Genomic DNA, 27,815 nt, shown 5'->3' on the forward strand with positions numbered 1-27,815 from the left:
GATAACAAAACTTAGTATGTATAAGCAGGAAGTAGAAGCCTATATCATATTCACGGACACAGAATATTTTACATTAGTTATCTTTTGTTAGTCTTAAGTCCCGTCCTTTAGCTCCACTCAACCCTCCCATCTATCTCTTAACATAATTTTTTTTTATTTCTATTTGCCATATATTTTTCAACTGTACTGTGATGTTTCACAAAAGTTCAGAAGCTTTCTATTCTCATCGTTTCTACAGATTGTAAATTAAAGATAAACATTTTTGCAAAAAGTATTTTCATATTATTGCTCGATTGACTGTGATATTTCAAATCACCCAGCAGTGCTATCTGCAGAGTTAGCTGCAGGTAAATGTTGCAATTCTTCAACCATTCCTGGACCTGTGACCAAAAACAAGCTACATATGGACAGTACCCAAACACATTATCTAATGATTCTGTCACTTCGTAGCAAAACCTGCAGAGCTGCTATGGTTGTATCCCTCACACATATAACATTCTATTGGTTGAAATAATTTTGTATAATAATTGAAATTAAAAAATGATATGTTTTGAATCCGGTGTTGTTTTGCGTATCAGGTCATAAACCATGTGCCAGGACTATGTTTGTACTCAACTCTGCCTAACAATCTGACATATATACATATCTCCATAATTCAGGCCAGTTATCAAGGCTAAGCTCTGAGGGCTATAGCACAGATAGGACAAGGAGCCAGATGTTTCAACGGATGTATAAATCTGAAACATCTGCTTGGCATTTCCACTCACCACCAAATATGGTAAGACTGCTAAACAAGGCTGCTAAATAGCTAATCAAATGGCTACCCGGACTGCCTGCATTGACTCTTTTTTACACTGACTCTCTTGCACACATACACACTCACAGTATGTGGTGAGGTAGTCTAGCTGCTGCTAGTCACTTTACCCTTAACTATATGTAGTGTACAACTACCTCAATTACCTTGTAGCCCTGCACATCAACTCGATACTGGTACTCCCGGTATATAATAATGTTATTTTCTACTCCTTATATCTAGCCATGTTATTTTTTTATTCGTTATTCTCTGTGTCATTATTTATATATTTGTTATCTTATCTCTAACTCTGCATTGTTAGAAAAGGACCCATAAGAAAGCATTTCACTTTTAGTCTACACCTGTTGTCTATGCATGTGACAAATTAAATTGGATTTGATTGAAAAGGAAGGCCAGTGGCTGGCAGTAGGAGAAGATGGAGAGTTATGGATTTTGGCCGACATACTACACATTTTCTCATCGGCGAAACATTTGCTCTCAATATAGTTTGGTTTCCAAAACTATAATCTGTTACGAACGGAGTAGGCTTAAGTTTTGTAGACTTTACCCTTTGTCAAAGTTTTCAAAACATTGTTTTGTTTAGGAGTTCAAAGGCGAATGAACTTATTGCACACGCGCACTTCACAGAATAGGAGTTCCCTTACCTTTTTACCCCTTTTTGCCCAATTTTCATGATATCCAATTGGTAGTTACAGTCTTGTCCCATCGCTGCAACTCCCGTATGGATGTGGGAGAGGCGAAGATAGAGATCCATGCGTCCTCCGAAACACGACCCCGCCAAGCCACACTGCTTCTTGACACACTGCTCGCTTAACCCAGAAACCATCCATGTGCCACCTGGCGACCAGCTGGCGACCAAAGTCAGCGTGCATGCGCCCGGCCTGCCACAATGGGACAACGACATCCCAACCGGGATGTCTTTGTCCCATCGGGCCAATTGTGCGCCGCCTCATGGGTCTACCGGTCGCGGCCGGCTGCGACACAGCCCGGGATCGAACCTGGATCTGTAGTGACGCCTTCGACCGCTGCGCCACTCGGGAGGCCCTGCCCACCTCCTTGCTTGTTCTGCCCACTATGATTAATCTGCTCGCGTTGGAAATGACAGGCCGGGGTCTATCTTCGGTTATCAATAAAAAATATTTACCTACAGTATCGATAGGTGTGCTCAGGATTCTTAAACCTATCCATCCATCAAACACTGTCTCAGGTGGGAAAAGGAGAGGGGGTGATGTTCTGTTCCCTCATATACAGGGATCTAACAGCTGCCAGACACACACACAAACACCTCATAATGAAGCTCAGACTGGGAGAGAAAACATTCTGTAAAGTAATGAGCTCATTGGAATGCAGTTTTCTAGCAAGGGCGTATAGAGTTGCATGTGTCATTGACCGGCGAGCTTGATGTGACTGACTAGAACAGACTTCACGCCGAGCCTGATTTGGCTGACTAGAACAGAATTCACGCCAAGCCTGCCAGCCATGCGGTTCTGGATCCAGTCCAGTAACTATGGCCCTCCTGCTGGGTTTATCCCCATTAAAATTCAGTAGGGCCTAATAACAAGGCTCCTATACACCAATCAAATAGGGATGTGTCCAAAATGGCACCCTAATCCCTATGTTGTGCACTGCTTTTGACTAGGGCCCATAGGGACCAGGCCAAAAGTAGTGCACTATGTAGGGAACAGCATATGGAACCCAACCCAGGATTCTACCTAATGAAGCCCATCACCTTAAGGAAACTAAAGCTGTTGTTTGTGTCCAAATAGACTACTCAGGATCTAAATCATTCATAATCTCATTAGTATATTATTTTAACTAACTGGCTCACGGAGTTGACGTTGACTGGGGCAGACAGGGGGATAGATAGAGAAATACAGGGTTTGTCTGAAATTACACCCTATCCCCTATGTAGTGCACTGCTTTTGACCAGGGCCCATAGGGCTCTGCTTAAAAGCAGTGCATTATATAGGGCATAGGGTGCCACTTGGGACTCAAGCGTGAAGTCCTTCCACATGATTAATTAAAGGAAAAAGCTCATTTGATATGCAGATTTAATTGCCATTTTGCGAGTCATCAGGGAGGGATACTTTAGAATGAGTCGACAACTTAGAAATGCAACGCTGTATACGATTAAACAAAGATTCAAAATACAAACTTCCACATCTGATGGTCTCCATCAACGTAATCTGAATGCACCTTCAAAGTTGACAGCATTCTTTTCAGACACATAGGCTCAAACAATTATCAGCAACATTGTAAAAGCCGTGATCAATATGACCTATAGGTTTAACTGAGCCAGTAGAGTAGTGGCTTGTTGTGTGGTCCACTCTGCTCAGAGGCAGCAGCAGCGGACTTAGAGTTTTCAGATGAGGCACTCATTCAATCATGAAACCCAAATGAAATGTTAGAAATATGAGCGTTTAGTAATGCTTGAGAAGCAGTTGTACTGCTTTACCACAACACTCACAGACACACACAGACAAGTAGCGTCTTCATCTTGAAAGACGATAAACATTTGTAGACACTACTAAGGGTTTTCCAAGTCATCATTACAACATTTTAAAACTAAACAACCTCTGCTCTACGGTCTAACCTCTCTATCCCACCACAAGTATGAATCCTTAATGTTCTGCATGGATTTATCCTTCATTTAACACCTCAACGCTCACAGCGGAATCCTCCCTGAGGTTCAAATGGAATATGAATAACACGCACTCAAAGCCCTCCCAAATATACAGCCTCTTTCATATCCACAGATGGAAGTTCCTGTGGGGTAAAAAAAAACAAGTTGTTTTAAGTGCAATTCTAACTACAGTATCTCCTCCATAAGGATGTCAGTGGTTGTGTCCCAAATGGCACTCTTTTGCCTAAATAGTGCACTACTTTTGACCAGGGCCCTATGATGAAAAGTAGTGCACTGTGTAGGGAATAAGGTGCCTATGGTTCATGTCAGGGTTAGAAAACTCCATGTTTGGACTGCCAGCACACATCTAAATCATGTCAGACCTCTCTCTGGAGTCCAAAGGGTAAAAAGCTCCAAAGTAATATTGAAATGGTGCCATCTCCGATGTGTTAAAACGCCACAGTGACGACAGTGGCGTTTACTGTAGCCTGGTTTCAGTCCTGATTGTGCTGTCTTGCCAACTTCTATGGTCATTGTCATGTCAGACGCCAAGGAGTTGGCTAGACAGCATCGACAGATCTGGGACCAGGCTGGGTTTGCTGTAGGGTTGTGGGTAAAAATAAGTGGCGTCTTGTCCCTCGCTGCAGTGCATTCTGGTGCCTGACTGTGAGAGGAGAGTGGTCAATGTCACGCTCGATTTCCCTCCTCTTCCCGCCCCTCACATCTGGCTTTGATAAACAGCTGGGCTGGGCTGGCCGAGAGAAAGCTGGAGGCTCTGGTGTGGGGGTGGGGAGAGAGAATCCTCTGCACCCCTCAACCTCTGGTCTTTACTAAACAGTGAAGAGTTTTTGCCCCAGCTCAGAGATTAGCTGTAGCTCAGACATTTAAGACCAGCTCAGAGATTAGCTGAAGTTTGATATTTCCCCTGGACAGGGTACGGCTCAGCAATCCCAGCTAGTGACACACTACATGTATCTGAGGTCATCGTACTGTAGTGTAGTAAGTCTTACTATTCGACAGGAACGTGTGCCATGGCCCCAGATGGACTGGAGGACCTTGTCTGCATCCCAAATGGCACACTGCTTTTAACAGGGGCAAAGAAGGCTTTATGAAGGAAATAGGGTGCCATTTGGGACACAGGCCTTGATTTTCTGTCATGGAAGCATTTCTCAACAGAGCATGCCCATCCAGAAAACAACTCCAACAATGTAGGATGAATTTCTCGTTTGAAAAGCTGTAATCAATCTTACGCCAATTTACATCAAATACTATTTACAATTTCAAAGAAGATACAAGGCAGAGAGAGAGAGAGGGAGAGCGAGAGAGAGAGAGAGGGAGAGCGAGAGAGAGAGAGGGAGGGAGGGAGGGAGAGCGAGAGAGGGAGGGAGAGCGAGAGAGAGGGAGGGAGAGCGAGAGAGAGAGGAGGGGGAGAGCGAGAGAGAGCGAAGGAGGGAGATTGGGTGAGGGAGAGCGAGAGAGAGAGAGAGAGGGAGGGAGATTGGGTGAGGGAGAGCGAGAGAGAGAGGGAGGGAGATTGGGTGAGGGAGAGCGAGAATGACAGAGAGTTGTTGCAGATAGAGGTGCAGTTTCCTGGTCAGTGTCATGCCAGACCATCTGCCCTCCTGTCTTTAATCTCATTTCCTTCCTCTCTTTATCATCGTGACTTATCACTATACTGCATGGCCTGACATGGAGCCACATTTAATCCTGCTCCTCTACTTAGCTACAACCCTTTACTGATTCAGTCCATCTGTGAAGTGAAACACAAGTCAAATGGAGCGATATTCTGTTTGGAGTCCAGGCTAACTCCATAGAGAGTGAGCAGCAGTTTATAGCAGATTCAACATATCGCCTTCATTTGGTGAACTTTGGATAAGAAATGGGACCCAACTAGACGACTTCTCCTTAGTTTAGCTAGGAGGGAGAGGAACACTCATTTAGTTTCTCCTCTTGGCACACTTGGTGAATTGAAACAGGATGCTCATTAGGCTGGCGTTGTTAGTGTTGCGTACAGCACAGCAACATCAGATATACTGGCTGAGTCACAAATTCACTATTCCCTACACAGTCCACTACCTTTCGGGCCCTGGTCAAACATAGTGCAGGGAATAGGGTGCCATTTGGGACGGAGATACTATCTTCATCTGGGGCAGCAGGAAAGCAAATGGGTGTGTAATGAGGTGAAAAGCCAATCTCCTAGTCTAGTGCAATGCACTGTAGTAGCATGGCCATGACATCACACTGTTTACATGGGCTCGGGGAATAACTCAACAAAACATTTGAATGACTGGCTGACTTGTCTGAATATCACAATGTAGCTATGAAAACAACCACATAACTGATATGCCTGGAGTTGACTGTATTTAAATGAAAATGTGTATTTGAATGACATTTTTTAAATTTGCATAGGGTAAGTATGAAGTTAAGATATCACTTTATATAACAGTTGTTACTAAAACACTCAAAAGTATCAACTTTATTGCTAAAAAAAACTATAATTGATTATTGATACATAGATTACATTGATTATCTGACAGGCAAATTAGTCCAAACACATGGTTATTGGTTCCAGAGGTAGATAAACAGCGAATGTCTGAAGATCTTCACAAGAAATGGAATGTTATCTCTCTCTGCTGAGCTCTGTCCAGATCTGATAAGAAGTCTTTAGTGGTCTCCCCATCGATCCACTGAGTGTGATGAAACAGAGATGGAAGTAGTAGGCGTCTTGGGGGCATTCTTCTGTAATGTCTCAGTAATGACTAAAGCAGGTCAGCAGCACTAGAATATGTCATTCCCTGATGAGTCTGTGTCTCCTCCTCCTCCTCCTCCTCCGGTGCTGAGCCCCAGACTGACAGAGCCCTCCTCCTCTTCTTCCTCTGGGCCGGTGAAGGGCAGCCGGACGGCCACCACTCTGGAGCCCTGCTGAGCCCGCTCCCCTGGAACATAAACACACATTACTCACTACATCAGTCACCCGGTCTGCTGCCTGCCTGACCAGCATAGTACAGCCTGAGTCCCAGCTCCAACCACCAGCCCTAGCTCCAGCCCTGCCCAGGCTCAGCCCCAACCCAACCCCAGCCACCAGCCCTAGCTCCAGCCCTGCCCAGCCTCAGCCCCAACCCAACACAACTCCAGCCACCAGCTCTACCACCAGCCCTAGCTCCAGCCCTGCCCAGCCTCAGCCCCAACCCAACACAACTCCAGCCACCAGCCCTAGCTCCAGCCCTGCCCTGCCCAGCCTCAGCCCCAACCCAACCCCAGCTCCAGCCCTGCCTCAGCCCCAACACAACTCCAGCCACCAGCCCTAGCTCCGGCCCTGCCCAGCCTAAGCCCCAATCCAACACAACCCCAGCCACCAGCTCTCCCACCAGCCCTAGCTCCAGCCCTGCCCAGCCCAGCCTCAGCCCCAATCAGCCCCAACCCAACACAACTCCAGCCCCAGCCACCAGCCCTAGCTCCAGCCCTGCCTCAGCCCCAACCCAACACAACTGCCCAGCCACCAGCCCTAGCTCCGGCCCTGCCCAGCCTCAACCCAACAGCTTTACCACCAGCCCTAGCTCCAGCCCTGCCCAGCCTCAACCCAACAGCAGCCACCAGCTTTACCACCAGCCCGAGCCTTGCCACTCCGCTAGCTGCTCCTCTATACATCTGTGAGTAGGACAGACAAGTGCTAAGCTGGCTGGTGGCGGGTCACTTAGCCTGATGAATGAGCCGTGTGTTGTGTAGGAGCCAGCGGTGTAGGGGGAAGTGTTTTTTCCACACACACACACCCTCACACGTTGTGTAGGAGCCAGCAGTGTTTGGTAAGGTCAGTGGTGTTTGTACACAGAGAGATGTTCAGGCCTAAAGGGCGAAGCACCACTAACTCAGAGCGGCAGCTGAGCCTGTGGCGGTGAAGCTACTGTAGGACCTATCTGCTAGGTGACTCACTCTGGAGCCAAGGCAGAGGTTCACTGCTTAGTTTCCTTAAAGGCTGCTCAAAAATATTTTTGAACTTAGATATTTTTTGTCTGTCTGCCACTAACCCGTTCAATGAGTGTCTGGGTTTGTGAAGAGTGAATTGTGTGGCTCAGTTGGTAGACCATGACGCTTTTCCAACGTCAAGATCGAGGGTCAATTCCCACTGTGGCCACCCATGAGAAAATGTATTTGAGGATGAAAAAGTCACTTTGGTTAAAAGCGTCTGTTAAATGGCATATACTATTATATTCTAAGGACCCCATGTTATTACGATATCTAAGGAAAATATTACAAACCAAGAGCTCTCTTACATGGCAACTCCACTTAGATCAAATACAGCCACATCACAGTTAGCCTGTGTCTGCTAAATACATACAGTACATGAGGAGGTTTGGCTTTGACATTCGAGTGCTTATAGTTGACATGACTCTATTGAAGGAGTAGTTCACTGTTTTACAGCTTGACGTTAGACGATTTCTCACCCTGAAAGTAGTCTATGGGGCTGGAGAAACTGTAATTCATGGTTCAGTTCTCTATATATAGCCATTACAAGCTTCAGCTGCCTTTAGCCACCACATGCTACAAATCGATGGAAGTAATGTGAGCATGTTGGTTTTTTATGGCCAAATCACCTCCAGTTGTGTTCGTTTCACGTTCATTAATTCTGGGTTCCTGGTCCAAAATAACCGCCCCCATTATAGCTGATTATAAATCCATAATAATACATATATTATCACCTAATGTTGTGTTAGATCTTTTTATCAACTTCAGTTCCTGTGAACATTACAAGTTTTGAACTTCTATTTGCTATTTATGGCCTGTAGGCCTCATTGACCTGAGCTCATACATGTGAAAACTGAACCATATTACAAAATGTATGTCTGAACACATTAAAGACCAACAGTAACAATAACAGTACTAACAATAACAAAAACATTAAAATGTTCACAATCTGTCAATCAATGGTAGATACATTTTGTGTTGTTCTCATGCACATGTTGACAATACAGGCTGGTTGTTGCATGTGCCTGGCAAAATATGCACTGCGTTTATGGCACATAATTTTGACATCTCTTGGTGCACACAGATCGCCCCTCTTCCTCTTGTCTCTTCTGTCTCTGCCGGCCGTAGATCTAGCTTCTGGCCCTTGTATCTCTCACACCAATCCAGCAGACGATGGTGTTGGAGGAAGGTGTTGGCGCCTTTGAGTGAGGGGTGCCACCATGGCTTTCCCCCAACTCTTCTAGGAATAGTCTCCTCTTGAAGAATTTCCCTGTTTCCAGCCTGGAATCACCTCCATCCACACGACAAGCTCGTTGTAGGCCGACACATCTAGGATGTTGAAGAACACCACCATGGGCCAACGTGCCGTCATCCTCTTATAAGAGTATGTGCCAGTAACCGGCAAAAGTGCAACAATCAGTAAATAAAATAATGAGTACATACAAGTGATACTTAGTAACATGAAAAATTGCATCAAAGCGTTGTTTTAATTTATCACATCCAAAACATATTTACATATTCAAATGACTAGAATTGACTCCATATTGTTCACAAACAACAACAGGACTCCGCATTTCACAACAGGTCTTATTTTTATGGTGCAGATAAAACAATCTGGTAATAGAAAAAAAAGTACATGAGACTTGAAAGATAAAGAGTAACAAACCTTATCAAGGTTGTCAGCTCCTCTCTGTTCCTGTTGTAATCCAGGACAGCGCTGGGCTTCCTGTCCTCCCTGGTACTCACAGCGGCATCTCTGTGCAGAGTTGTCATCAGGAGCACATTCTTCTTTTTCTTCAGGCAGTAGGACACAAGTGTGTGTGTATCGGTGAAGATCCATTTGGAGGAAAAATGATCCCTGTCCTTGGTAGTGAGTAAGGCAGGAGGCAACTCAGGCTTGTTCCTTCTGACCGTCCCCACCATGGTCATTTTCTTTGGAGCAGCTCCTGACCAAGAGCATATGAGGTGAAGAAATTGTCACATGTTATGTTGTGCCCCTGGAGACCTGCAGTCATTTCCAGGACCACTCGCTTCCCCTGGTTCCTTTCGGGAACACCGTCAGAAGGTTTGCCTGGTTCCTTTCGAGAACACCGTCAGCAGGTTTCCAGCAGGTCAGCAGGTGTAAACCTACATGTTTCAGGCAAAACTTGTCCTGGCATCACATGCTTCCCATATCTTTACTCCATATTTACACAGTTTGCTTGGCATGTACTGTTTGAATGGGCAGCGTCCCCTAAATGTGACCAGACGCTCATCCTCTGTGATGTCTGGACTTGGTTTATAGATGAGTGGCAGGCGCTCCACCCACTAGCGCCAAACCTCTCTGATCGCTGCCAGCTTGCCTTGTTGACGGCAGCCTGGTCTTGTATCATGGTTGTCGAAGCGAATCCCCCGAGACAACACCTGAAATGTCTGGAGTCCAATAGTGGCACGGAAAATCCCCCAACCAGACTCTGGATCCCATAACCTGGTGGTAATTTGTTTCTGGTTCTGTACAAACCGGACAAAATCAAGAGATCCACGTATGCTTGGACGTCTGTCCGGTCTACCTCCTTCCAGTTGTCTTGGTAAACGCATCTCCCCTCCAAGTTGGTCATGTTTATCACTATCGTTTCGATTGACTCTGTCAGGAACAGTTCGAAGCAGGATGTTATGTCATAAACCCGGGATATGGCGTATCTCATTGGCCCTGGGGTCATCCTGATAACATTTTCAGCCAACCTCTCCTCTCAGGTGGGGATGAAGTCCAGGATAAATTCTTTGACCGGAATGTCACAACAACCTCAGCAGGGCCCTCTTCCTCATCGCTGGGTTGTTCCACATCGGTTGTCTCTTGGTCTGGATCATATTCTGTGATGTCTTCAACTTCTGACACTTCCTCCTCTAATGCATCTTCACTGTCAGTTTCCTGGCCTCTCTCCTCATCACCAATGTCATGATCAAAGATATGATCAAGAGCCTCACATACAGTATATCGTTTGATCATTGCCTCAAAAAAGCTTTATATACCAGAGCTGCGAGAAAAGTTCTACATATTGTTGAAACAATGTTGCGATTGTTTGTGAGAATGCCAACAGGTGTGGTTCCCATGCGAGAAAGATTCTATTGGGAAAAGGTTCCCATGGGGGTTGCCATGGGAGCCAAGAAGGGAAGTGAGATGTGTGTGTGCTCAAACACACATGCATGTGGGGTCTGGGAGAGGAAGTGTGTCCATCTGATGAATGGGCATGTGCCTGAACTCAATTTTAAACACTAATTGTAGTCTCACACATTCATTTCTAATGACCGGTCATTTTTGACCGGGAACACCACAGGTGTACAAAAGTTAAATAAAACACACCATATTTTATGAAAATGTGTGTTCAGATGCCCTGTGTGGACAAAGTCATGGAACCTTATGACAATCAGATTAAATTAACTACATTCTTCAGAGAGAAAATTTGTAAATCGGTCCAATTTGACCAGAACACAGCAGGAGGGTTAAGTAACATCAAACCAAATATGGAGTTGATTTCAGATGATTTGGACATCATTTTTGTAAACATGCTCACATCTCTTCCATAGATTTTTAGCTAGCGGTTGCTAAAGTTTGAAATTGCTGTTTAAAGTAAACTGAACCATGAATCATAGTTTCTCCTGGTCCATAGACAACTTTCAGGGTAAGGAATCATCTAACATCAAGTAAAATAGTGAACTAGTCCTTTAACATTTATAAAAGCCTTTGGATGGGTAAGGAGGAAACTGCTGAAAAGTCTGATATGACCCTACTACTGATATGGCCCTAAAGGAGACAAATAAAGTTCCATTGAATTGAATTGAGTCTTTCACAGTCTAGATAAGCATAAACTTGTAACTCGTAGCGAGACAAACACCAATATAGTCTACAACCTTTGACCAGGGCTCATAGGGCTCAAAAGTAGTGCACGCACTCTACACAGTGAGGTCCCAGTTCCCTGCGCTGACTGAGGCTGACAGGTTTGCTTATGCCAAGCCTCTGCCATATGGATGCACACAGATTGGTTGTGTTCTGCAACTCTGGGCTTGGAATTCACATGGGAGAGGCAGGCCACAGTGGCTCTCAGGGTTATCACTCAGTCAGATGGGGTATTTATAGTTTGAAAAAGAGAAAGAGCATAACTAATATTGGCGGACTTAATTGAACCAACTGAAATATAGGTCTATGGGCCAATTCATTTCACATTACAGAATAGAACAGGAAATCATTACCAAATACCTTTCATATTTGAATGAGGTTCTTACTTTGCTAAAATTGAAACACCATCTGTCCCTAGAGTGGACCTTAAACGCATAGAGAGGTCAAGCATAACAATCAATATGGCAACAGTAGTCTTCAGCCTGAACCATGAAGGCAGCTCTCAATGAAGCTACCTACGCTTTGTCCGACCGTGCATGCCAGCCAGGGGGAAAACAGCAGCCTGGCAATATTAAAGACATCACATGTAAACATGGTAGGTCTCGTGGGGTGAAAACTCTCCAAGGCCTAGATTCTCAAATTGACAGTGTATTTGCAAAAAAAGGGCCCGAACACAAGGATGTCCGTCTATGCTGAGTAGATGGGCCAAAATTCAGGCAGGTATCATTTCCTCCATGAGGGATAGTGAGAGATAGAGAGAGGGGAAGAAAGAGAGAGATAGAGAGAGGGGGAGAAAGAAAGAGAGAGCCCCATGGCTAGCGAACACAACAGACGGCCTACACTACCTGGGGGGAGGTAAAAGACGAGTGGGAGTTGGAAAAGTACTGGAGGACAAAACTACTTTGAAGCCAAAAACACAAGTAAACAGCCCGTAGCTACAAAAGGCCCAAATAAGCTTGTTGGTGGAAGAAAAAGCCAATAAACGACATGTAATAAAATATATATGATACAATTATTCAAATCTTAAATGGGGACTCTTAAAGTTGGTGGAGAGAGTGAATTGAAAGGAAAAGAAAAGGGGTTTTGATATAATATTTTCCAGTATCATTGCCTCCTCAGAGAGACCGGCTGGGTCCCTCCCCTCCCCTGCAGCTGCTTGACTCTGGTCTGCGTCTCAAATGGAACCATTTTCCCTATATAGTGCACTGCTTTTGACCAGTAGATCACTAAATAGGGAACATGGTGCCATTTTGGACACAAGCTAGCTTTGGCCTTTCTGCTGCTGGGTTCTCCAGAGACCCACCGTGTTCTCATGGCTCCCAGAGCACTGCCAAGTGTTTGAAGTGTGAGGAGCAAAAAGGAATGATTTTACTTTCGATGTGGGCCTTCTTAACAAATATTCACAGCTGCATGAAAGATCGAAATTGTGCTGCCAAAACAATCAGACACATGGATACAGACAGACAGGCAGAGGCAGGCAGGCAGGCAGAGGCAGGTAGGGCAGAAAGGCAGCGCAGGCAGGCAGGGCAGAAAGGCAGCGCAGGCAGGCAGGGCATAAAGGCAGAGCAGGTAGGCAGGGCAGAAAGGCAGCGCAGACAGGCAGGGCAGAAAGGCAGAGCAGGTAGGCAGGGCAGAAAGGCAGCGCAGGCAGGCAGGGCAGAAAGGCAGAGCAGGCAGGCAGGGCAGAAAGGCAGCGCAGGCAGGCAGGGCAGAAAGGCAGCGCAGGCAGGCAGGGCAGAAAGGCGGAGCAGGCAGGCAGGGCAGAAAGGCGGCGCAGGCAGGCAGGGCAGAAAGGCAGAGCAGGTAGGGCAGAAAGGCAGCGCAGGTAGGGAAGAAAGGCAGAGCAGGTAGGGAAGAAAGGCAGAGCAGGCAGGCAGGGCAGAAAGGCAGAGCAGGCAGGTAGGGCAGAAAGGCAGAGCAGGCAGGTAGGGCAGAAAGGCAGAGCAGGCAGGTAGGGCAGAAAGGCAGGCAGAGCAGGCAGGCAGGTAGGGCAGAAAGGCAGGCAGGGCAGAAAGGCAGAGAAGGTAGGGCAGAAAGGCAGCGCAGGTAGGGCAGAAAGGCAGCGCAGGTAGGGAAGAAAGGCAGAGCAGGTAGGGAAGAAAGGCAGGCAGGGCAGAAAGGCAGAGCAGGCAGGTAGGGCAGAAAGGCAGAGCAGGCAGGTAGGGCAGAAAGGCAGAACAGGCAGGTAGGGCAGAAAGGCAGAGAAGGCAGGCAGGCAGGCAGGGCAGAAAGGCAGATCAGGCAGGTAGGGCAGAAAGGCAGATCAGGCAGGTAGGGCAGAAAGGCAGAGCAGGCAGGTAGGGCAGAAAGGCAGAGCAGGCAGTTAGGGCAGAAAGGCAGAGCAGGTAGGGCAGAAAGGCAGAGCAGGCAGGTAGGGCAGAAAGGAAGAGCAGGCAGGTAGGGCAGAAAGGCAGGGCAGAAAGGCAGAGCAGGCAGGTAGGGCAGAAAGGCAAAGCAGGCAGGTAGGGCAGAAAGGCAAATCAGGCAGGTAGGGCAGAAAGGCAGAGCAGGCAGGCAGAGCAGAAAGGCAGAGCAGGCACACGTTGCTATGCAAAGACGAGCTCCAGTGTTCTCAGCTCAAGAACACACGTGGGAATTTGGGTCTGGGTGAAATATTTGGATTGTGATTACACAGCCCTAAATCTCCTATTTTCCAATTAAAAAGTGTTTGGAGAGCGGTGAAGGATTGATCAGATGTCACTACAAATATTACTCTCCAGTGTTCCAGTGTTGTTGATTCAACTCATCTTCCCAGAAATAAGATCTGTTTAAATGCGGTGTTCTTCTCTCATGCTTGAGAGCTGTGGTTGATCACATTTCAACTGAGAAAACATTTTAATGGTTTGTTTACATCATCAAATTGCTAGACAAAGACGGAATCCCCCCAAAATACAACTATTCCCAAACATAGTGCACTAGCAGAGCCCTATGGCATTATGCTAAAATCTAGTGCACTATATAGGAAAAAGGGTGTCATTTAAGAAGCAACCATAGACTTAAACTGAACACCAAAATGTTTAATGTTCCAATGTAACGTACATAAGAACCATCAATCTCAGTATTGAAGGTTCTTCTTCAGCCCACATAACAATGTGTATGTCATTCATAGAAGTGGCTATTCACAACAACCTTGAGGCTTAAATAAGAGTGGCAATACCAAGTATATAGCAAGATGTCTGTATGCATCTCTACACCAGTCAACATGGAGATAGCCTGTCACCTACCAGGCAGAAGAAAAAGACGCTGAAACACACCAGCCACAGCTAGTGTGTGTTGTGTATCTCTACACAGCTTGTGTGTGTGTGTGTGTGTGTGTGTATCTCTACACAGCTAGTGTGTGTGTGTGTGTGTGTGTGTGTGTGTGTGTGTGTGTGTGTGTGTGTGTGTGTGTATCTCTACACAGCTAGTGGGTGTGTGTGTGTGTGTGTATCTCTACACAGCTAGTGGGTGTGTGTGTGTGTGTGTGTGTATCTCTACACAGCTAGTGAGTGTGTGTGTATGTGTGTATCTCTACACAGCTAGTGAGTGTGTGTTTGTGTGTTTCTCAACACAGCTAGTGAGTGTGTGTTTGTGTGTATCTCTACACAGCTAGTGAGTGAGTGTGTGTGTGTGTGTGTGTGTGTGTGTGTGTGTGTGTGTGTGTGTGTGTGTGTGTGTGTGTGTGTGTGTGTGTGTGTGTATCTCTACACAGCTAGTGTGTGTGTGTGTGTGTGTGTATCTCTACACAGCTAGTGAGTGTGTGTGTGTGTGTGTATCTCTACACAGCTAGTGGGTGTGCGTGTGTGTATCTCTACACAGCTAGTGAGCGTGTGTGTGTATCTCTACACAGCTAGTGAGTGTGTGTGTGTGTGTGTATCTCTACACAGCTAGTGAGTGTGTGATTGTATCTCTACACAGCTTGTGAGTGTGTGTGTGTGTGTGTGTGTGTGTGTGTGTGTATCTCCACACAGCTAGTGAGTGTGCGTGTGTATCTCTACAAAGCTAGTGAGTGTGTGTGTATCTCTACACAGCTAGTGAGTGTATGTGTATCTCTACACAGCTAGTGAGTGTGTATGTGTCTCTACACAGCTAGTGAGTGTGTGTGTGTGTCTCTACACAGCTAGTGAGTGTGTGTGTGTGTCTCTACACAGCTAGTGAGTGTGTGTGTGTGTCTCTACACAGCTAGTGAGTGTGTGTGTGTGTCTCTACACAGCTAGTGAGTGTGTGTGTGTGTCTCTACACAGCTAGTGAGTGTGTGTGTGTGTCTCTACACAGCTAGTGAGTGTGTGTGTGTGTCTCTACACAGCTAGTGAGTGTGTGTGTGTGTGTCTCTACACAGCTAGTGAGTGTGTGTGTGTCTCTACACAGCTAGTGAGTGTGTGTGTCTCTACACAGCTAGTGAGTGTGTGTGTGTCTCTACACAGCTAGTGAGTGTGTGTATCTCTACACAGCTAGTGAGCGTTTGTGTGTGTGTTTCTCTACACAGCTAGTGAGTGTGTGTGTGTGTGTGTCTCTACACAGCTACTGAGTGTGTGTGTGTATCTCTACACAGCTAGTGAGTGTGTGTATCTCTACACAGCTAGTGAGCGTTTGTGTGTGTGTATCTCTGCAAAGCTAGTGAGTGTGTGTGTGTGTGTGTCTCTACACAGCTAGTGAGTGTGTGTGTATGTGTGTGTGTCTCTACACAGCTAGTGAGTGTGTGTGTGTGTGTGTTTGTGTCTCTACACAGCTAGTGAGTGTTTGTGTGTGTGTGTGTATCTCTACACAGCTAGTGAGTGTGTGTGTGTATCTCTACACAGCTAGTGAGTGTGTGTGTGTCTCTACACAGCTAGTGAGTGTGTGTGTGTGTATGTGTGTGTGTCTCTACACAGCTAGTGAGTGTGTGTATCTCTCCACAGCTAGTGAGTGTGTGTGTGTATGTGTGTGTGTCTCTACACAGCTAGTGAGTGTGTGTATCTCTACACAGCTAGTGAGTGTGTGTGTGTGTGTGTGTATCTCTACACAGCTAGTGAGTGTATGTGTGTGTGCGTATGTGTGTATCTCTACACAGCTAGTGGGTGTGCGTGTATCTCTACACAGCTAGTATGTGTGTGTGTATCTCTACACAGCTAGTGGGTGTGTGTATATGTGTGTATCTCTACACAGCTAGTGAGCGTGTGTTTGTTTATCTCTACACAGCTAGTTTGTGTGCGTGTATCTACACAGCTAGTGAGTGTGTGTGTGTGTGTGTATCTCTACACAGCTAGTGAGTGTGTGTGTGTGTTTCTCTACACAGCTAGTGAGTGTGTGTGTGTATCTATACACAGCTAGTGTGTGTGTGTGTATCTCTACACAGCTAGTGAGTGTGTGTGTGTGTTTCTCTACACAGCTAGTGAGTGTGTGTGTGTGTTTCTCTACACAGCTAGTGAGTGTGTGTGTGTATCTATACACAGCTAGTGAGTGTGTGTGTGTATCTATACACAGCTAGTGAGTGTGTGTGTATCTATACACAGCTAGTGAGTGTGTGTGTTTCTCTACACAGCTCGTGAGTGTGTGTGTGTTTCTCTACACAGCTAGTGAGTGTGAGTGTGTATCTCTACACAGCTTGTGAGTGTGTGTGTGTATCTCTACACAGCTAGTGTGTGTGTGTGTGTGTGTGTATCTCTACAAAGCTAGTGAGTGTGTGTGTGTGTGTGTGTGTGTATCTCTACACAGCTAGTGAGTGTGTGTGTATCTCTACACAGCTAGTGAGTGTGTGTATCTCTACACAGCTAGTGAGTGTGTGTGTGTGTGTGTGTGTGTGTGTGTGTGTGTGTGTGTGTATCTCTACACAGCTAGTGTGTGTATCTCTACACAGCTAGTGAGTGTATGTGTGTCTCTACACAGCTAGTGAGTGTATGTGTATCTCTACACAGCTAGTGAGTGTATGTGTATCTCTACACAGCTAGTGAGTGTATGTGTATCTCTACACAGCTAGTGTGTGTGTGTGTATCTCTACACAGCTAGTGAGTGTATGCGTGCAGTAATAAAACATGCTAGTAGTGGATGTGTATCTCTACACAGCTAGTGAGTGTATGTGTATCTCTACACAGCTAGTGAGTGTATGTGTGCAGTAATAAAACATGCTAGTAGTGGATGTTATGCTTCGACTCTCTCTTGACCTTGAGCAAAACTACCAATAAATAAAAAATTCATGATTCAGATGGTGTATTTGTTTTACCCTGTCGTCTTAGAAACACACAGAGCATGATGTGGTGTCAAATAGCACGGTTCCATTAAAGCCTATTGTTGGGGTGCTCTTGTGGTGCTTGATCCAGCAGTGAAACTGACTAAAAGCACCATATTTTATTGATGCTGCTAGTAGCTGGTTCATCATGGTGTTATTCCAGAGTTGAGTTCCTCCAGGCAACCTCTGCTTTGTAACATGCTCCTTTTCCATATCCCCTCTAAACTATTAATGCAAGATAAGAGAGAGGACATCCTCTTTGTGAATGAGCCGAGACAAAGAAGTAGCTGCATGCATCCCAAATGGCACCCTGTTCCCTATATAGTGCACTACTATTGACCAGAGCCCTATGGAACCTGGTCAAAAACAGTGCACTATAAAGGAAATAGGGTGCCATTTGGGATGCACAGGCTATCTTGGAAATGAGCATGCTATCTTGGAAATGAGCTATTTATCATCCTTCCTGTCAAAGGCTGCTTGTGTCTGCTCAGTGCTTCCTGTCGTACTAGCAGGCCTAGGAGCCTACTATCTGCTGATATGAAAATGGCCCAGGACAGGAAATGCCCCGTAGTGGATGAAAGAGAGAGATGCAGGAGAGAGCGAGATGAAGAAAAAGCAGTAAATACTCTCCCCGTGCGCTGCCATCTATGTACCCGCCTTACATCCATTTAGCAACTCAAGGACATCTTTGAAGTCCATGTAATAAATATCGTAAATATTCTAATGAGTTCTGTTAACCTACATATCAAAGTTGTTAAACGGCCAGTCTCCCAAGTGAGGAAAGAGTACAAGTCCCCTGACTTACGACCAGAAATGTCAGGGGAGAGCCCATGCATTTATAGACTTTCAGAAGGGTGACAGTGATACTATCAACATAGCAAATATGAATTCCTGTGATGGATTACTCCATTGATCAGGTGCTGGCTGTTGACACGCGGTTTAAAGCAGTCTTGCTTGGTTTCATGTTGCTGTCAACGTAACATTTGGCTGTCTCTTCCTTTTTCAACCACCAACCACAGGTGAACAGAAGCACAATCCCGTGACCTTTGCACGTCTTCCATCTTCAACACAACTAGAACAACAACCGTGGAATGGTCGAGCAGCTTTTCCTGAACAACGGGTCAGGTGAGGCTTTTGACTGACCCATATCTGTCATCACAGCTTGAAAAACTTTGAGTTGATTCTATCAATGACACCTTGAGAAAATGAATGCTTGATTCACAACAGGTGTGACAACATAAGCGGAATGGTGACCCGAGAGGATATGTGGACCAGGTGCAGTGAGGTCAAAAGGTCAACCCTTGGACCGCGTCCCAAATGGCACCCTATTCCCTATATAGTGCACTACCTTTGACGAGGGCCCATGGAGAGGAAACGCTCACACACATAGAGAGACCCAGGACAGGAAGGCTTTAGGAAGAGCACCAAAATAAATAACGTCTTGAGTCAAGTCTGGCTGAATGGACGGGCTGCAAGAAAGCTAGATAGCTAGATTGTGAACGACGCACAAACACATCAGAGGAGAAAGGCGGTGTTCCTCTCTCAAAAGGACACCTGCAAACACTTAAAAGGTTGTTCTCCACCCTCCTCTCAGTGAACCAGAGCTGAGAGACTACGCTCTCACCAAACTCACAATCCCCTGCCTCCCCTTGACTGACTGAGCCTCCCAAGGTTGACTGACTAACTGCAGAGGGTGTGGGACACTGACGTAAGAGCCTACTGGCAGTCCATTCCTGGAGGTAGAGGACTTCTGGAAAGTTCTTTCTCCTTCTCGTTTTGATGTTTCAGTTTAATAGTTCTTGGAACCGATGATGGACATTGTTAAATGAGAGCCCTCGATGATAAACTGAACAATAAAACAAATGAACCTCATGGATTCATGTTGGAACCGTTGGAATGTTTTTTTTTGGTCTGAATATCTGAACTCAATAAATACATAGGGGAAGGAATGACAAAGAGTTTGTGCACGCACTTAAGTATTTACATTTGATTCAAATCCCAGTCCTCAAAGACATGGGTGTGAACCACACCAGTGAGAATGGGAAGGTTTCCACTATCTCAACATTTACAAAAACTGGATAAAAATGTATAGCCTAGTGAAAATAAATGTGTAACTCCATTCATTCTGTGTCAGGTCTGTTCTGAAAAGCTGGCATTTCTTAAATGTGGAGATCGATAGCCACAACCCAACTTATACCCTATAAGAAGTGCAAAACAGTGGATATTTTCAGAGAGGAGGCTATCTTTCTTGTTTTCCCTGCCTGATATTTCAGTGTTGAGAAAAAAAAGAGGCTACAACTGACAACAGCTGGCTCTGAGGTGCGGCTGGAGGGAAAGTCAAAGCCATGGAAACCAGTGAACCCCTGACCTGGCTTACAGGCATGGCTGTCTTACGTAGAAAACACTCCTCTCCCTCTCATATCCACTGACAACACACACAAATTTACTCTCCACCGACAACAGCCTGGAGCTCAGCAGGAACAGTTACTGCTAGGCGACCACTGCTCTTCATAGGGACGTATATTTATCTGTATGGATGGAAATGGATCAAAACAAGCAGAGAGACAACTGGAGGAGAGTCCAGCCCGAAAGTTGGTCAGTAAAGGACTCCTAGACAGAGTAGAGGGAGTACTGTGTATACGAACCCATCATTCTGATGGTAATACCACCCCCACCCCAACTATCTCCCCAATTTAAAACTCTTCCGGAGTGGAAAACCCACCAATCTTTTTCACCTACAAAAGCCTCGAAAAGCTAAATGTGGCACAACGTAACAATGCAGTGGCGTTACATTTACATTTGAGTCACTTAGCAGGTGCTCTTATTCAGAGCGATTTACAGGAGCAATTAGGGTTAAGAGCCTTGCTCGAGGGCACCCGGGCAGATGTCTCACATAGCCGGCTCAGGGAATCGAGCGTGACGCTCTGAACCGCTAGTCTACATGCCGCCCCTAGGCCAGCTCTTGACACCAACAGACTGGGAACTCTGCGAATCCACCCGTCAGATAGAAAGAGCAGGATGAAGGCTGTGCAGCAGTGCTGGGAATAGGATTTAAAGGTGTATACAGAAGAGAAAGACTAAACCAGTATCCACACTGGATGTGCTGTGGCAGACTTGTATTCATTTATTCATTCAACCTTTATTTATCGAGGCCCGTCTTACCGAGATCAGCTACAGTCTTGCTTCATTATCCCTCATTATCCCTCCACACCTACATATCAAAACCACTGTATATTCACCATGGCAACACATCCTTCATTCGAAAATACACCTAACCTGACATCAAGAGAAGAGAAGCTTCATGCCAAATTAACGTGGCTCCTGGTGTGCTTCTGGAATATTCATTCATTACTTCATCTATCGGGATGTTAAAAGACTGTACGTTCCAAATGGCACCCTATTCCCTATATAGCGCACTACTTTTGAGCAACGCCCTTTGGCAGACACCTTAGGGTCAGTTTATCTGTCCTAAAGACAAAGTGGAGCTCATTCTCTTTTGGCCCCACTAGGTATCCATCATAGAGGTTTAGCTCAGAGGGGGTCAGGAGTGGAGTTAGGGGGTAGGCTAGGTCACCCCTGGTGTCAAAAGGAGAACCCCATCAAACTTCCTTTCCCCTCAAGACAGATTAAGTCAATCAGAAGACTTCAATGGCTCTTTTAACCAATCCTTTTCTCTCCGCTTGTTTACACCACTGAACAGGGAAACTGTATGCGCTGTTGATTGAGTCATAGTGTTGTAAAGAGGGGCAGCCAACCCCCCAGCCAGCCTCGACCCAAGTCCTACCTTCACAACACAGAGAGCACAATGAGAGTAACGCTAATTGAAAGTCAGAGGTTGCGACCTTTGTCAGGAGGCACTGAGCCCCTCTCTCCCGAGCCGCCACACTGCGTGGGGTGCGGAGCCTGGTTTGCAGAGGGGGTCTCGTGGAAAGTCCCTGCGGCCACACAGAGCTCCTCTCCTGCAGTCAGTAAGCTGAAAGGAGAGGCAGCTGTGTGGGTAGAAAAGCCTAGCAGCGGGGGGAAAGGCCCAGCCACCAGCCCTAGCTCCAGCCCTGCCCAGCCTCAGCCCCAACCCAACACAACTCCAGCCACCAGCTCTACCACCAGCCCTAGCTCCAGCCCTGCCCAGCCTCAGCCCCAACCCAACACAACTCCAGCCACCAGCCCTAGCTCCAGCCCTGCCCTGCCCAGCCTCAGCCCCAACCCAACCCCAGCTCCAGCCCTGCCTCAGCCCCAACACAACTCCAGCCACCAGCCCTAGCTCCGGCCCTGCCCAGCCTAAGCCCCAATCCAACACAACCCCAGCCACCAGCTCTCCCACCAGCCCTAGCTCCAGCCCTGCCCAGCCTCAGCCCCAATCCAACCCAACCCCAGCCACCAGCCCTAGCTCCAGCCCTGCCTCAGCCCCAACCCAACACAACTCCAGCCACCAGCCCTAGCTCCGGCCCTGCCCAGCCTCAACCCAACAGCTTTACCACCAGCCCTAGCTCCAGCCCTGCCCAGCCTCAACCCAACAGCTTTACCACCAGCCCGAGCCTTGCCACTCCGCTAGCTGCTCCTCTATACATCTGTGAGTAGGACAGACAAGTGCTAAGCTGGCTGGTGGCGGGTCACTTAGCCTGATGAATGAGCCGTGTGTTGTGTAGGAGCCAGCGGTGTAGGGGGAAGTGTTTTTTCCACACACACACACCCTCACACGTTGTGTAGGAGCCAGCAGTGTTTGGTAAGGTCAGTGGTGTTTGTACACAGAGAGATGTTCAGGCCTAAAAGGGCGAAGCACCACTAACTCAGAGCGGCAGCTGAGCCTGTGGCGGTGAAGCTACTGTAGGACCTATCTGCTAGGTGACTCACTCTGGAGCCAAGGCAGAGGTTCACTGCTTAGTTTCCTTAAAGGCTGCTCAAAAATATTTTTGAACTTAGATATTTTTTGTCTGTCTGCCACTAACCCGTTCAATGAGTGTCTGGGTTTGTGAAGAGTGAATTGTGTGGCTCAGTTGGTAGACCATGACGCTTTTCCAACGTCAAGATCGAGGGTCAATTCCCACTGTGGCCACCCATGAGAAAATGTATTTGAGGATGAAAAAGTCACTTTGGTTAAAAGCGTCTGTTAAATGGCATATACTATTATATTCTAAGGACCCCATGTTATTACGATATCTAAGGAAAATATTACAAACCAAGAGCTCTCTTACATGGCAACTCCACTTAGATCAAATACAGCCACATCACAGTTAGCCTGTGTCTGCTAAATACATACAGTACATGAGGAGGTTTGGCTTTGACATTCGAGTGCTTATAGTTGACATGACTCTATTGAAGGAGTAGTTCACTGTTTTACAGCTTGACGTTAGACGATTTCTCACCCTGAAAGTAGTCTATGGGGCTGGAGAAACTGTAATTCATGGTTCAGTTCTCTATATATAGCCATTACAAGCTTCAGCTGCCTTTAGCCACCACATGCTACAAATCGATGGAAGTAATGTGAGCATGTTGGTTTTTATGGCCAAATCACCTCCAGTTGTGTTCATTTCACGTTCATTAATTCTGGGTTCCTGGTCCAAAATAACCGCCCCCATTATAGCTGATTATAAATCCATAATAATACATATATTATCACCTAATGTTGTGTTAGATCTTTTTATCAACTTCAGTTCCTGTGAACATTACAAGTTTTGAACTTCTATTTGCTATTTATGGCCTGTAGGCCTCATTGACCTGAGCTCATACATGTGAAAACTGAACCATATTACAAAATGTATGTCTGAACACATTAAAGACCAACAGTAACAATAACAGTACTAACAATAACAAAAACATTAAAATGTTCACAATCTGTCAATCAATGGTAGATACATTTTGTGTTGTTCTCATGCACATGTTGACAATACAGGCTGGTTGTTGCATGTGCCTGGCAAATATGCACTGCGTTTATGGCACATAATTTTGACATCTCTTGGTGCACACAGATCGCCCCTCTTCCTCTTGTCTCTTCTGTCTCTGCCGGCCGTAGATCTAGCTTCTGGCCCTTGTATCTCTCACACCAATCCAGCAGACGATGGTGTTGGAGGAAGGTGTTGGCGCCTTTGAGTGAGGGGTGCCACCATGGCTTTCCCCCAACTCTTCTAGGAATAGTCTCCTCTTGAAGAATTTCCCGTTTCCAGCCTGGAATCACCTCCATCCACACGACAAGCTCGTTGTAGGCCGACACATCTAGGATGTTGAAGAACACCACCATGGGCCAACGTGCCGTCATCCTCTTATAAGAGTATGTGCCAGTAACCGGCAAAAGTGCAACAATCAGTAAATAAAATAATGAGTACATACAAGTGATACTTAGTAACATGAAAAATTGCATCAAAGCGTTGTTTTAATTTATCACATCCAAAACATATTTACATATTCAAATGACTAGAATTGACTCCATATTGTTCACAAACAACAACAGGACTCCGCATTTCACAACAGGTCTTATTTTTATGGTGCAGATAAAACAATCTGGTAATAGAAAAAAAAGTACATGAGACTTGAAAGATAAAGAGTAACAAACCTTATCAAGGTTGTCAGCTCCTCTCTGTTCCTGTTGTAATCCAGGACAGCGCTGGGCTTCCTGTCCTCCCTGGTACTCACAGCGGCATCTCTGTGCAGAGTTGTCATCAGGAGCACATTCTTCTTTTTCTTCAGGCAGTAGGACACAAGTGTGTGTGTATCGGTGAAGATCCATTTGGAGGAAAAATGATCCCTGTCCTTGGTAGTGAGTAAGGCAGGAGGCAACTCAGGCTTGTTCCTTCTGACCGTCCCCACCATGGTCATTTTCTTTGGAGCAGCTCCTGACCAAGAGCATATGAGGTGAAGAAATTGTCACATGTTATGTTGTGCCCCTGGAGACCTGCAGTCATTTCCAGGACCACTCGCTTCCCCTGGTTCCTTTCGGGAACACCGTCAGAAGGTTTGCCTGGTTCCTTTCGAGAACACCGTCAGCAGGTTTCCAGCAGGTCAGCAGGTGTAAACCTACATGTTTCAGGCAAAACTTGTCCTGGCATCACATGCTTCCCATATCTTTACTCCATATTTACACAGTTTGCTTGGCATGTACTGTTTGAATGGGCAGCGTCCCCTAAATGTGACCAGACGCTCATCCTCTGTGATGTCTGGACTTGGTTTATAGATGAGTGGCAGGCGCTCCACCCACTAGCGCCAAACCTCTCTGATCGCTGCCAGCTTGCCTTGTTGACGGCAGCCTGGTCTTGTATCATGGTTGTCGGCGAATCCCCCGAGACAACACCTGAAATGTCTGGAGTCCAATAGTGGCACGGAAAATCCCCCAACCAGACTCTGGATCCCATAACCTGGTGGTAATTTGTTTCTGGTTCTGTACAAACCGGACAAAATCAAGAGATCCACGTATGCTTGGACGTCTGTCCGGTCTACCTCCTTCCAGTTGTCTTGGTAAACGCATCTCCCCTCCAAGTTGGTCATGTTTATCACTATCGTTTCGATTGACTCTGTCAGGAACAGTTCGAAGCAGGATGTTATGTCATAAACCCGGGATATGGCGTATCTCATTGGCCCTGGGGTCATCCTGATAACATTTTCAGCCAACCTCTCCTCTCAGGTGGGGATGAAGTCCAGGATAAATTCTTTGACCGGAATGTCACAACAACCTCAGCAGGGCCCTCTTCCTCATCGCTGGGTTGTTCCACATCGGTTGTCTCTTGGTCTGGATCATATTCTGTGATGTCTTCAACTTCTGACACTTCCTCCTCTAATGCATCTTCACTGTCAGTTTCCTGGCCTCTCTCCTCATCACCAATGTCATGATCAAAGATATGATCAAGAGCCTCACATACAGTATATCGTTTGATCATTGCCTCAAAAAAGCTTTATATACCAGAGCTGCGAGAAAAGTTCTACATATTGTTGAAACAATGTTGCGATTGTTTGTGAGAATGCCAACAGGTGTGGTTCCCATGCGAGAAAGATTCTATTGGGAAAAGGTTCCCATGGGGGTTGCCATGGGAGCCAAGAAGGGAAGTGAGATGTGTGTGTGCTCAAACACACATGCATGTGGGGTCTGGGAGAGGAAGTGTGTCCATCTGATGAATGGGCATGTGCCTGAACTCAATTTTAAACACTAATTGTAGTCTCACACATTCATTTCTAATGACCGGTCATTTTTGACCGGGAACACCACAGGTGTACAAAAAGTTAAATAAAACACACCATATTTTATGAAAATGTGTGTTCAGATGCCCTGTGTGGACAAAGTCATGGAACCTTATGACAATCAGATTAAATTAACTACATTCTTCAGAGAGAAAATTTGTAAATCGGTCCAATTTGACCAGAACACAGCAGGAGGGTTAAGTAACATCAAACCAAATATGGAGTTGATTTCAGATGATTTGGACATCATTTTTGTAAACATGCTCACATCTCTTCCATAGATTTTTAGCTAGCGGTTGCTAAAGTTTGAAATTGCTGTTTAAAGTAAACTGAACCATGAATCATAGTTTCTCCTGGTCCATAGACAACTTTCAGGGTAAGGAATCATCTAACATCAAGTAAAATAGTGAACTAGTCCTTTAACATTTATAAAAGCCTTTGGATGGGTAAGGAGGAAACTGCTGAAAAGTCTGATATGACCCTACTACTGATATGGCCCTAAAGGAGACAAATAAAGTTCCATTGAATTGAATTGAGTCTTTCACAGTCTAGATAAGCATAAACTTGTAACTCGTAGCGAGACAAACACCAATATAGTCTACAACCTTTGACCAGGGCTCATAGGGCTCAAAAGTAGTGCACGCACTCTACACAGTGAGGTCCCAGTTCCCTGCGCTGACTGAGGCTGACAGGTTTGCTTATGCCAAGCCTCTGCCATATGGATGCACACAGATTGGTTGTGTTCTGCAACTCTGGGCTTGGAATTCACATGGGAGAGGCAGGCCACAGTGGCTCTCAGGGTTATCACTCAGTCAGATGGGGTATTTATAGTTTGAAAAGAGAAAGAGCATAACTAATATTGGCGGACTTAATTGAACCAACTGAAATATAGGTCTATGGGCCAATTCATTTCACATTACAGAATAGAACAGGAAATCATTACCAAATACCTTTCATATTTGAATGAGGTTCTTACTTTGCTAAAATTGAAACACCATCTGTCCCTAGAGTGGACCTTAAACGCATAGAGAGGTCAAGCATAACAATCAATATGGCAACAGTAGTCTTCAGCCTGAACCATGAAGGCAGCTCTCAATGAAGCTACCTACGCTTTGTCCGACCGTGCATGCCAGCCAGGGGAAAACAGCAGCCTGGCAATATTAAAGACATCACATGTAAACATGGTAGGTCTCGTGGGGTGAAAACTCTCCAAGGCCTAGATTCTCAAATTGACAGTGTATTTGCAAAAAAAAAAAAAAAAAGATTTGGAAGGGCCCGAACACAAGGATGTCCGTCTATGCTGAGTAGATGGGCCAAAATTCAGGCAGGTATCATTTCCTCCATGAGGGATAGTGAGAGATAGAGAGAGGGGAAGAAAGAGAGAGATAGAGAGAGGGGGAGAAAGAAAGAGAGAGCCCCATGGCTAGCGAACACAACAGACGGCCTACACTACCTGGGGGGAGGTAAAAGACGAGTGGGAGTTGGAAAAGTACTGGAGGACAAAACTACTTTGAAGCCAAAAACACAAGTAAACAGCCCGTAGCTACAAAAGGCCCAAATAAGCTTGTTGGTGGAAGAAAAAGCCAATAAACGACATGTAATAAAATATATATGATACAATTATTCAAATCTTAAATGGGGACTCTTAAAGTTGGTGGAGAGAGTGAATTGAAAGGAAAAGAAAAGGGGTTTTGATATAATATTTTCCAGTATCATTGCCTCCTCAGAGAGACCGGCTGGGTCCCTCCCCTCCCCTGCAGCTGCTTGACTCTGGTCTGCGTCTCAAATGGAACCATTTTCCCTATATAGTGCACTGCTTTTGACCAGTAGATCACTAAATAGGGAACATGGTGCCATTTTGGACACAAGCTAGCTTTGGCCTTTCTGCTGCTGGGTTCTCCAGAGACCCACCGTGTTCTCATGGCTCCCAGAGCACTGCCAAGTGTTTGAAGTGTGAGGAGCAAAAAGGAATGATTTTACTTTCGATGTGGGCCTTCTTAACAAATATTCACAGCTGCATGAAAGATCGAAATTGTGCTGCCAAAACAATCAGACACATGGATACAGACAGACAGGCAGAGGCAGGCAGGCAGGCAGAGGCAGGTAGGGCAGAAAGGCAGCGCAGGCAGGCAGGGCAGAAAGGCAGCGCAGGCAGGCAGGGCATAAAGGCAGAGCAGGTAGGCAGGGCAGAAAG

At 46.0% G+C, this 27,815-nt stretch overlaps 1 protein-coding gene across 2 annotated transcripts in view; it reads right to left on the bottom strand.

The window, feature by feature from the left end:
- Positions 1–5,898: 5,898 nt before the first annotated feature.
- kiaa0586 (KIAA0586 ortholog) overlaps positions 5,899–27,815 on the bottom strand; it is a 138,127-nt gene continuing 116,210 nt past the window's right edge. For both annotated transcript variants that reach the window (XM_042329913.1, XM_042329912.1), the window contains one exon: positions 5,899–6,373. In XM_042329913.1, coding sequence (XP_042185847.1) covers positions 6,216–6,373 — 158 coding nt within the window. In that variant the 3' untranslated portion in view covers positions 5,899–6,215. The remainder of the gene's footprint in view (positions 6,374–27,815) is intronic.

Source organism: Oncorhynchus tshawytscha, linkage group LG11 (genome assembly GCF_018296145.1).
Source record: "Oncorhynchus tshawytscha isolate Ot180627B linkage group LG11, Otsh_v2.0, whole genome shotgun sequence".
Classification (NCBI taxonomy): domain Eukaryota; kingdom Metazoa; phylum Chordata; class Actinopteri; order Salmoniformes; family Salmonidae; genus Oncorhynchus; species Oncorhynchus tshawytscha.